Genomic DNA, 12,617 nt, shown 5'->3' with positions numbered 1-12,617 from the left:
ACGAGATCGAATAGTATTTACAAGCTTCATGACTGCATCAAGCATGGGTTTCATATTCAATGTAGATTTACACAAAGCAACTTGACACAATGTAAAAAAAGAAATTTGTTCCCGAGATAGTTTTGAGTAAAGAATCTAAGAAATCCAGATTTTTTCCCTGCCATATTTCGTTCACCATCTGTCGTAATATTGCATATATTTGTTATAGGCACTTTCAAATTTAAAAGCCCTTCCTGAAATTCACGAAATGTCCCGTTGTAGCTGCCTTTAACCCTTTCCGGCATGTGACTCTAAAGTTTGAATTTTACCAAAAAAATTTTTAGGCAGTCTAGGCCTAGGAGAGTATTCAGGTATAATTTTACAAAGATCGCACAAACCGTTTTCATTTTGTGGGTGTGTCCGAAGCGAACACACTGAGCCGCACGAGCTGCGATAGGTGAGCATTGCTGTGAAGCACGTATTACAGTAAAATACTTTGTCTATGATTTAAAAACAGTAGAATCTTATCTCTGTAGCAGATTTAGCATAACCCAGGGTGCACCATGGGGAGGCCAGCTACTCTACATCCCCCCAAAAAGGAAACTCTTATTGCTTTGGCAATGCTGAGGCCTCTTCAAGCCATTTACACTATTTTAAAATTTATAAGAAAAGTAATTAAAATACTATAATATTTACAATTAATTATTGACTAGAAAAAAATAATTATTAAATATATATACAAATAAAAATCTACAGAAATCAAAACTAAGCAAACTATGCACAATGAAAGCAAGAGGAAAAAGGAGTCTGCTCTCTCTGAAATTCAAATAGCTAAGTGAAAAAAAGCACTGTCTTCGAAACCAAAAACAGAAAAGAGTAAAAACAAATATAAATAAATCTAGGCTCTGAGCCTCCCAACGTGTTTGAAGCACGAGACCAGGTTCTGTGACTCACTCCCATGTGACAAGCGCTACCAGTACAGTGTGTTCAGTCCGAACACACCGTACACTATACACAATATTTCAAAGATAAAAATTAAAAGTAATACAGAATAGGCAGAACATCAAAATTATATAAATATTTTTTTCATTGATATTCTTTATATTTAAAAAAATCTGAAACATTTCTTTGAAAAATCAGAATCTTTAAAAACAGAATATATCTCAATGTTAATGATTTGCTTGTGTGGTGCTGCCATCTATTATTCATAAAAGAGATTAAAAGTAACCATTAGTGTAGTTTTCATGATATTTATCGATTATTTTCAGTGTCTAAAAAGGGAATATTTTTGGTGTGTTCACACCAAACACACTGTGCCGGAAAGGGTTAAAGAACACATATAGATCATTTCCTCGTTAATTTCAAAGTTTTCATAAACTTCTCTTCTAAATAATATTAATTGAGCAGTATCATTTATATCAGTGCTTTTATCCATAGCTGTGGAGCGAAATTTAAACTGGCCAAACTTTGACTCTCATTGTAATGTCAAATTTTTATCGATGTCTTTGATTCTAGAAGTCACCGTTTTTCGAGATTAGCTTACAGTCTTGAAAAAAATTTTTTTTTTTTTCCTGGACATAAAACATCACGAATTTGGATCATGCATTGTTTAACGAACTTCCCATCACTCTCAGCTTTATTATTTTTAGCAATAGTGTATGCTAAAATGTAACTTGCATGTGCAGCTGCTTCTTGGATACTGTTTAAAAAATGTTGTCGGCCTGATAATTTTTTACAAAGAGATTTTGCATGACATGACGGGAAATGTTATGTTCTTTGAAGACTGCTACAGCTTCATTCCAGATGAGACTCGCTGGTTTATCTTATATACAGCTGTAAAAAATATTTCCAGGTCCATTTATCATTAAAAGCACTGAATGAACTTTACATTTTTAGTAGCCATTTTGGAGTTGAAATATTTTGTGAATAACCCAAACAAGCACTAGCTACACTATACGTTTTTAATAATTTCACCACTGTTCACAATGATGCTATATGTCTACAATCTTTCCATACACAATCAATAATATTAGAACTCAAGCCAAAAGAAAAAGCCACCGGCTGGAGCTTAAAATGCACAGTCTGACACATGCGAGGTCTAATTCACCTATATTGGATTCCTTTACATTTGCTCCTCGAGAAAGAGATCACGCTTGTTTGTGCCAATCTGCAGCTATAACTAATAAAGAACTTCCATTTTAACACTTTACCGATTGAAAGGTGTATGTGCTTGCTATTTCTGTCGATTTATGTTTTGTAAAACAAAAATAGGGAAAATAAAAAGATCATCAGTCCTTTGGAAACAAAGTAGAAAAGGAGTTGGATATATAATATATAAATATGTATTTCTTTTAATGTGCCTTAGACCGGCAAATTAAAATTGTATCTGCGAGTCGGATAGAACCTTCCGGCGGGCTGGAGTTTGCCCATCCCTGATTTAGGAGCATGATAAAAGTTTATTAATTTATCCCTTTGACCATCCATTTTGTATACATTCATATTTTCTGGGCTGTGTAACTTTTAAATATTAAATCATTTTGAACCAGAAGTCAGGCTTTAATTATTTGCAACTGAAAGTCAAAAAAATTCATTTATTTTATTCTAAAATATACATAATATGTGTAAAATTCTATTACATATAAGATGTTTCAGTAAAATCTAAATTATACTAAGTCACTTTGGTAATTAAGTATTACAGTAAGTTATTTGGTTAGAAATTTAATCGCAGTATAATAACTAAACTGAAAAGATTAAAAATCTTATAATTATCCTTAAATTTCTTTTGCAGTGAGTCTCTTTTATAATAACTTTAATGATATTTAAAATAACAGCTCTTCTTTTCAACATTTGTACCTTTCATGAATAGTGCCACTTTTGTAACCATGTCTATTACTAATATGCATTTTATAAATTATTGATTTTCTTGCACATTCTCTTAGTAAAATTTCTGTATGTGCAATTTCTCAGCTGCAATGGTAACTTCTCAACAAATGATGCATTAGTTTCTTGTATATGATTTGTTTAATTCTGCTATTTAGTGTTCTATGAATGCTTACTGGCCTGCTAGTTATCCACTGATCATTCTCTGATCATTTGTAACTATAGCTACATGTGGTGACCCATGTTCTGGTTTGGCTGCAAATTGGAGCATAAGATGGTGAAATATGTAAATTTAATTAGCAAAATTAATGTGATAACATTTCAAATAACATAGAATAGAGAGTATTAAGTGTGTTGCCTGGTCACAATTATAAACTAAAAAATTATTTGTCTTTTCACTTTGCATGAGAACTTGATCATTATACATAATACCTAGATATTGCGCAACATTATTGATCTTTTTGCCCATACTGTAAATTTATAAACTTTAAACATATTCATGAATCTGGTTCCATTGTTCTTGTGTTATGTATAAAATTAATGATTTCTGATTATTATTCATATTTCAAAAGTATGTAGTATATTTCCTGATTTTTTATATCAGTTTTTTTCCTGATTATTTATGAACTCCAAACAACATAAGCCTTACTTCCACTTTATAGAACCTAATGGAATTTATTGTCAAATGAGGATAATATTAAGCATACATAATATTAAAATTTGTGCCATATTTATAGGAACTTGTCATTTGTCTTGCCTTGTGTTACTATAGCTATAGAAAATGTTTTCTGAAAAATATTGTTATAGAGCTTAACTACCGTAATTTCCAGAAGAAACGCCGCGGCGTTTACGTGTTTAAAACTTAAATTTTCAGCAGGTACGGCGTTTCTACCCATGCGCCGTTTAGGTGCACTAAAAATAAAATATTTCCTATGATGGTCATTGTACATAGTTTGGATGGCCTTGTCATTGTGCATAGACTGGTGCTGTTCCCACACAAAAGACCACTCAGTTGCTTTTTGCGAACGTTATTTTGTTTACATGCTTTCCCTTGAACGGACCTACATGCCTTATTCACCCTAAACGAGATCTCAGAACAATAACATTCTTCCCCCTTTCAAATCAACATTCTCATCAGTTCGAATAGTCTCTCTCCTCTGCCATTCGATGAATCTTCCAGGACCCATCCTCTCCCCACCCCTGCCTTTTCTGCAATTTTTTTCAAAGGTGGACACGACTCCACCTGTCTCTCAATAATGAACTCTGACGTATTTCCCCTTCAGCATGAATGGATTTTTCTTGGCATTCTGCCAGATACAGATCCCATCAGTTTGGGTACAAGTACTTGTTGGATAGTTTTTAAGTAAGAAGGGAGGGGAAGATTTTTGAAAATGTCCCTAAATGGCACAGAAGCTATACTGCTGGTTTTAAGCTTAATGTAATTTCGCGTGCTGAACAAATTGGAAATCGAGCAGCAGCTCGAGAGTTTGAAGTGGACGACAGATGTATTCGACGTTGGAGAACTGAAAAAGAACTTCTTAAAAACATGGCACAACAGAAACGAGCCAAAAGAAGTGGTACTGTAAGGTGGCCAAATCTAGAGGACGACCTTGCAAACTGGATAAAGGAGCAACGAGGAAAGGGAATGGCAATTTCGACTGTAAAAATTCACTTACAAGCAAAATTTATAGCAAAACGAATGAACATAAATGATTTCAAATGAGGTGTAGCAGATTTCTGAAAAGAAAAAATATTTCTGTGTATACTAGAACAACAGTCGGGCAACAATTACCAATGGACTACCAGTATAAAAATTCATCTTTTCTAAAATATGTGACAGCTATTATTGACAAAAAAAAACTTCTTCAGTCGCAGATAATAAAAATGGATGAAACGCCGTTAGCTTTTGACTCTCCTGCAAACAGAACTGTTGATGAAACTGGTGCAAAAACTGTATCTATGTTTATGTTGGGGCATAAAAGAAAAAGAACGTCATTTACATGTGTGTTAGCTTGTGCCGCAAACGGTGACAAGCTAAAGCCGATGATCATTTTTAAACGAAAAACTATTCCAAAGGGAGATGGTATGTCATATATCAGGACTTAGGTTGAGTTTTTGCATCTATACGGCCCACGAGGATGTAACGTGCAATTTAATTTATTGCGGCGTTTCTGTGTAATTTAAATTTTTTTACCGCCATTTTTCTCGAGTGCGGCATTTACGCTGATGCGGCCTTTCTTCTGGAAATTACGGTACTTATCATTCTTAATTTCGCTGGTTATAATGCTTGAAGAAGAAAAGTACTTTCGTACAGAACTGGAAACCATTTTTGGGTTAGTTATTATATGTTAACAGTGGCCAAGTGTAGTGCAATTAATATAGTAATGGTTTCCAATTCCTGTTGTTGTGCTGCTGAAAAGCAAAGTCTGATATATGTCATGCTGGTAAAATCCTGAAGATTTTAATATATTGGGAAAATAAATTATGTTTTATGTATAGATTGATACTGCGGGTTTTTTTTTTTTTTTTTTTTTTTAAGACTAGCACTAAATATGATGTATGTGAATTCAATACATAAAGTGCTATTTACAGAAATTATAAAATGATACATTTAAAGAAATTATCATAATGAAGCAAAAAGGGCATGCCAGACAGCTGCTATGTTAAATTAATATTTAATTGTAAATATATCCTGGGTTTCCATTAGGTTTAATTGGGAGCAAGTATACTATTTAAAGGTGAAAGATAGTGAACAGAAAATTATTTATCTTTTCTAAAACCAAGCCTTTATATTTTTCATTTAGATCATAAAATTAACAGTATTGTGTAAAGAAATTGTTAAATTTTTAACATGCTTGTAATTGCTATGCTCTTATTACATCATTCCTAAGTGAAGATGATTATATGTGGGAGTGTAGGGATTTTATTTCTTTAGATTTTGCTCTTAGACACATATTCCTTGTTACAAGTATTCTTAAAAGAAGATTGAAAATTTTATGAAAACTGACAGTATTGTATTGTAAGAGGAAAGGATTTTATAAAATTAAACTTTAGTTGTTTGTATAATACCTGTAGAATATAAATTTGAATAGAAACACTTTCATTATCCTTTACTTTGTTAAGAATGAAATGCTCTTACCTTTATGTGGAAAATTCAGAAATATTCAAAAAGAAATTTATGACATTATTTAAGTTTTTTATTACCAATGCAATGCATGACTTCTTTTATACTGTCCAAAGTAAGACGACTTTCATTTCTAAATTTGTAGCTGTCCCCTTTAATTTTGGTTAAAAGTTTTGTTAACCCATTAGCCGCTGGTGTTGCGTTGAAGCAACGGTCAAAATAAATGCGTATATAAATATAACTACCTAAGATATTTTATACCAGCAGATGATTTTGTGTAGGAAATATTATGAAGATTATATGTGTAAAAAAATATTTGCCTTCAACAATCATTTTGTTTATAATAATTAATCTCATACTTTAATCAAAATTTTCGACCGGGTATTTTTGCTGAAAATATTTAACGAAAGAATCGCCGTCTTTATGAGTGATCTATTTTTTGTCAAGGTCACCGTTTATCAGAACATTACATCAGTCAGATGTTTATATTTGTGTTGGGATCGAAGGGAAAACAGGTGTTGTGCTGACGCAACATCAGCAGGAATTGGGTAGTCAATCTCCTTTTTCACTCATTCCTTTCGATGTTCTGGTTGTTTAAAAATGCCTAAAATGAAGTATTTTACATTAGAAGAAGCCCTTCAAAGTTTTTTTGATGAAGAAACAGATGATGATAATGTTAATAATGACCAGAATGAAACTGATATTATTGCTGTTCCTCCAGAAATTGCAGAAGCTAGTGAAGAAGAAGAAAGGAATGGCAATGTTTTAAATAATGATTTTGATAGGGACATCTGTTGTATGAGAATCGATATAACGTTTGCAGTACAGGAATATGAAGCAGAATTTGTGTTTTACAATATTCAGATTGCCAATACTGATAAATTATATGAGGTGAGACCGTATCTAAACTTACTAAATATCACCACTTTTTACTACTTTAAATATAAAGTCTCTTTTAGATTTCAGACACGAGAAGGCATTATTCCTTTTGCAAACTCCTATTGAGAGTGTAGAATTAGCCAGAAATAGATCAGCAACAGGAAGACCTAGTAAATTCAGCATTCAAAAACCATTGCATGGAGATGGTAGACATTTTATCGTAAGGTGCGTTGATAACAAAAGACATTGTTGTAAAGAGTACCATAGCCAGACTGTTTATCGATGCAAAGTATGTAATGTAGCTTTACATCATGATTGTAATCAAGCTTTTCATGCTTCAATCTTTCAGTTGGAATAATCTGTATTTGTAAAAGAAATACAATGTATATTTTAATATTAAATTAATTACAAGTAAAGTGATTTGTAGATTTATAAAACATTATACAGCTAAAAAGTAATCTTGCGCTCCACTCAAAAGAAACATCACAAGAGTACAATTCTACTCACTAAACATCCGTAGTCTTATTCCGCTGACGTTGCGCAAACGCAACACTCGCTTTTTCCACAGGTAAGAGCATTTTTTTTATTTTCAATGTAAATTTATGTTATAAATGCTTAATTTAATATTTGTTATTATTTTCATGAGAAAAGAAACATCATTCCTTGTAGTTTTAGTGGTTAATGGGTTAAGCATATATCTCTGAATTTCGCTCATAAAGGTATGGATTGTTCTCAACTACACTAGTTATTATTAATTAAGGAAGAATGATGATTGCTGAGAAAGTTATATGTAAAATTTAATGAATCTGACTTGTAGTATACAATATATAGTATGATATAAAATAACATGAAAAGAAATTACCAGACAATTAGCATATGTATGAATTCAACAAATTGGATGTGTCAGTTTAGTATAGGAAAATTACCTTCAGTATCGAGAATGATCTCCCTTAGAAGCAATGTAACACATACAGACACACCAGACGAAAGGACCTCTGTCCCAGGTCTTCATTATATGGGACCCATTCAGAGTTTGGATAACCAGCGTCCATGGAACTTCGTTCTCGCGGGCGAAACTTCCGCAGTCCTTGCCCGGCTTTTACGAAGCATTGGTATTAAAAATCTCTGGCACCTTGCCTCCGGGCACCACTCCATCAGCCTAACCACATTGTAGATAGGTGCTCTGTCCACTTTGTCAGTCCCCACCGTGAGGACTGAATGGGGTCAAACCCCCAGGAACTCAGTCAACAAATCCTCCATATAGCTCCACAGCAGCCAAAGGAACAGACACGACAGTACCAGTACGGTCCGTGCCAAGCCTGAACCAACTTGAGTACAATACTTGGGCTCTAGTCCTGTGAAGTCAAATTATATACCCCCTGTGGTTGAGACTGCCTAGGTACAGATCCTAACAAGTACTTCCCAGGCATGTAACACATACAGCAACATGTGATGCTGTCAGTTATGCGGTCTATCAGTTCGATAGGAAATGAATGCCATTGCTCTTCCAAAGCAGTTGAAAGTGTGGCAAGGGTCTGAAGAGGAGGATTGAGAGCAGCTATACATATTCTCAAAGCATCCCAAACATGCTCGATAGGATTCAGGTCTGGCATCCCAAACATGCTCAATAGGATTCAGGTCTGGCATCCAAAACATGCTCGATATGATTCAGGTCTGGTGATCAAGCTAGCCATTCAATGCACTGAATTGTTTGCTCCTGAAGATAATCATCCACATTACTTACCCTGTGCTGTTCAGCATTGTCATCCTGTAGCAGGAAATAATCACCTATTGCCCCGACATAAGGGCATGCATAAGTATCAAGGATCCCGTATCTATATGCTTGAGCATTCATTGTTCCATGTGGAAAACATGGAGTTCTGTGTGTCCACCCAAAGAAATACCACCTCAAACACATACACTGCCTCCTCCATATGATCTCTTTAATGGATGTTTGATGGATGATAACAGGTTCCAGTTTCTCTCCAAATCACAATGTCTAGTGTTGCTTTGGAGGGTAGACTGGGACTCATCCGTAAAGAGAACAGTCCTCCATTCATCAGCTGTCCAGTGGACATGTTCACTTGCCCAGCTCAAATATTTACCTTCTATGACATGATGGGAGCATCACACAGATGACTGGTAGCCTCATGTACAAACTTCCTTTGTGAAGCCTTCTGTGTATATTTGACATTGATACCAACCTTCCAGTGGCTGCGGCAAGGGAGGATCTGAGTTGAGTCGGAGTTGAGGTTCTGTTCCTTTGTGCACATAACAACAAATATCAATCATCAGCACTCGTTTTAGTGGTTGGCTGTCCTTGGCTGAACCTCCTGGATGTCAAATCTGTGGTTAGAAATTGTTGTTAAAGTCTATGAACCACAGAAGGACTCACATTTAGCCATCTGGCCACTTTGGTCTGACGTTGTCCTGCTTCTAGTCTCACAATAGTCCTCCATCGCAGTTCTGGCAAATGATGCCTGGAGGTCATCGTTACAAATTGGCTGTCCCAGATTTCTTATCTGAATATCTCATTTGACAGCAAAATTTCCTGGCTTGCTCTGAAACATGCAATTTTATGCTCCTCACAGATGGCATTTTTGGTTGTGTGCCACTAATCTTCATGCTGCAGTTTTACTCAGCAATTCTTATTTGACAATATATTCAAATTTATGTAGATTGGCTTATTTTTTAACGTGTTATCGCTATTTTTGTGATTTTTCCATTTGCAAAACTTTATTAATATTTTACTCATTGAAATATACAGTCTATTGAGATTATATGAAAACTTTCCTTCACCAGCAATATTAAGGTTCTTTTCATGCAAGAAATTTCTAACTTGATATCTAAGAACTGCATAACTTATTTATAATTCAAGATCAATATTATAAAAAGGGGAAAAATGAATAAATAAAATCCTTGCCCATCTTTACTGAATGCACGCCACACAAACACTCACAACATTCCTTCCCTTAGACACTGTATGCATACAGACATAATTACTATCAAAATTAATAATTTGAAGTTGTATAAATATCAATCTTTCAATATATGTTATTTTTTAGTACAGATTCATCAGATTCAAGGCGATCCAGCACAGGTCTATTGAGTCCTCCAATAGATAGCCCTCAAATTGAGCAGGAACAGGGCAATTTTTATTTACTGAAGAAAGATTCCCAAAGAAGAGCTATTATAGTAAAAATTTTGTCAGAGAATGCTGAACAGGTAGTGTATGTTTTAAATTTATGTATCAACAGATAAAGATTTTTAATAGCTTTGGTTAAATTCACTAAAGTCAGTATGCATTTAAATTCTGCTTGTTCTTCCATTTATGCTGAAATTATTTTTCTTCAAAGTACCTGAATCTGTCTTAGTTGTTTCATAAAAAAATTATAATGAACAAAAATCTTGAATCAAAATTGTGTCTGGATCAGAAAGTTAAAAAGTCAAAGTGTATTACCAACCTTGCACCTTGATCACTAACATGCTTGCACACACATTTTGGTTATTACTCCATTAACCCGTTCAGGACCAGTGTCCTGTATACGCGATGCAATGATTCCACTCCTACCAGCCCAGCATTCTGTATACGTGACACAACAATTCTAATCCTACCAACCCAGCATCATGTATACGTAACTTTAAAACAGAACGATTTTTTTGAATTTTTAAAAGCCAGTAGATGGAGATAAATGGTAACTGTTTTCACATGGGTTGATTTATATGGCATTTGATCATCATGTACTGGCATTAGTTTCTGTTTTGTGCTTCTGCTTTTGATAGATTTATTGGTATAAACAAACTGGGAATCACGGTTCTTTATAAGTGCGCCTGTGAATTAAAGAGGCATGGGCGTTTTTGTTTATTTCGTTAGGAATTTTTTTTTTCATTTTGTTCTTTGCCTTTTTTGTTATTAGAATGTAGGTAAGCACAGCCAGCTCCTTGTTTTCATTTATGTTATTTCCCCCCCCCCTTTTTTTTTTCCGTTAGGAAAGTGCATTGAGCTGACTATAGCAGGTGTAACATCGCCGAACATCCGTGATGGAAAAACTCCAGACCAGTTGTACTTTTTTCCATTTATTTTGAAATTTAACATAAGCTTTCTTGGTTCATCAAAAAGTGACATTACAGCATTATTGCGGAAGGGGAAAGTCCATCAGCTTTCTCGTCACGTAATACGTCTTACTCATTCACATTTCACAGGAAAGAGCCAGCATTTTGGTTTTTCTTACTCGATTTAATGGGTCATTATGTATAATGCCTTGAATTGTCGTTATATATAATCACCCAGGCATTATGTATTTACTTTACATATAATGTAAATGTATGTATTGACATGATCAGTAATGGATATCCCGCCAACGAGGGGTCTTTCCTTGATCACTTTCCGGTCATTCTGGTGGACACTTTTTCAGTTTAGAAAAACAGGAGGTTTTCTAATATAAACCTGATGTTACACAGGATTTGAGGATGAAATACTTCTGGGTGTCTTTTGAAGAAGTTTTGGGACGTGTGTTGGGGTTCTGTTCAGTTTAATTCATTTAGCCATGGCTAAGAGACCTTACTTAAAAAAATCTCCAGACACTCCACCTTTCTGTCTAACTGGAAGACATTTTTTGAAAATTTACATTGACAAAAAAGGTAATAAAGGTAGGAGAAGATGCATTGTGTGCACAAAAACCAAGGAAAACGAAAGCAACGTATTTTTAGGGCAAAATATGCAATGTAGGACTGTGTGTCGATCCTTGTTTTAAATTATTTCACACACAGCAGAATTTTTAAATTGGAATTTAATTACCTACAGGTAATTCTTGTCTAGTTTTTTTTTATATTTCGTATTTCTAAATTTTTTTTCAGGTTTATAGTATTTATTTTTGTATGTATAGTAATGATTTTAGTATTTTTCCTGATTAATTTATTTCTATTAATGTGATATTATGAAAAAAATGCACACTTTTTCATAACTACATCAAGTTTCAAAATCAACTTTTTAAACAAGTCAGAGGATTGCCAATGGGCTTACATTCCAGCTCCTCGATCTGTAATATGTTTTTATTTATCAAAGAATTTAACTTCCAAAAAAATCTACAACCACAAGAGTTAAATCACTACAAACACACCTACAGATATATATTGATGACCTTATTACAATTAATAATTTTGGAAAAATTGAACACTTCGAGATTTATCCAAATTGTCTTACACTTAATAAAACTAATAATTCACAAAATAGCATAGACTTTCTAGATCTTCAAATCATTAACTACAAAAAAATTTTACTTTTTGACAAAACAAGAAACTTCAATTTCAATACTAACAAATTAATAAATTGGAACTCCAACATATCCAAAAAAGTAATTAACAATACAATAATTAATCAAATACAACGAATTAAAATTAAAATTATATGCACAGATACAATAGATTTACAATGTGAAATTTTGCTCCTTATTAAAATTCTCAAAAATAATATAATACCCATTCAATTTATTAACCATTGCCTTAAAAGAGCAGGCGTTAAATACTCACTCTAAATCATTTAACTGATAGGGATATGATAATTTGTTTCTAAACCTGAGAAGGCGGTATAAGTTGGATGACTATCAGTTGAAGGATTTGTATATAGTGTAATTACTCAGTTGTATATATTGTAAAAAGCTAATTGTCTTCAGACTTATGCTGTTACTCTGCTGTTACTAAAAAAATGGGCCTATTTCATGACTTTAGTCTGTCTAATAGCTCTTGGACAGTGAAA

General features: G+C 33.7%; 1 protein-coding gene across 4 annotated transcripts in view; it reads left to right on the top strand.

Annotated features, from left to right (window-relative positions):
• The window catches only part of Ask1 (apoptotic signal-regulating kinase 1), a 259,398-nt gene that overhangs the window by 201,851 nt on the left and 44,930 nt on the right, over positions 1-12,617 (top strand). For all 4 annotated transcript variants that reach the window (XM_035377348.2, XM_085807445.1, XM_035377341.2 and 1 more), the window contains one exon: positions 9,928-10,087. In XM_035377348.2, coding sequence (XP_035233239.2) covers positions 9,928-10,087 — 160 coding nt within the window. The remainder of the gene's footprint in view (positions 1-9,927; positions 10,088-12,617) is intronic.

This window comes from Stegodyphus dumicola, chromosome X1, assembly GCF_044657685.1.
Source record: "Stegodyphus dumicola isolate Sdum_Otavi_A_Nest chromosome X1, ASM4465768v1".
NCBI lineage: Eukaryota > Metazoa > Arthropoda > Arachnida > Araneae > Eresidae > Stegodyphus > Stegodyphus dumicola.
Note: the sequence above shows the minus strand (reverse complement) of the source record. Positions and strands in the feature narration are given on the sequence as shown.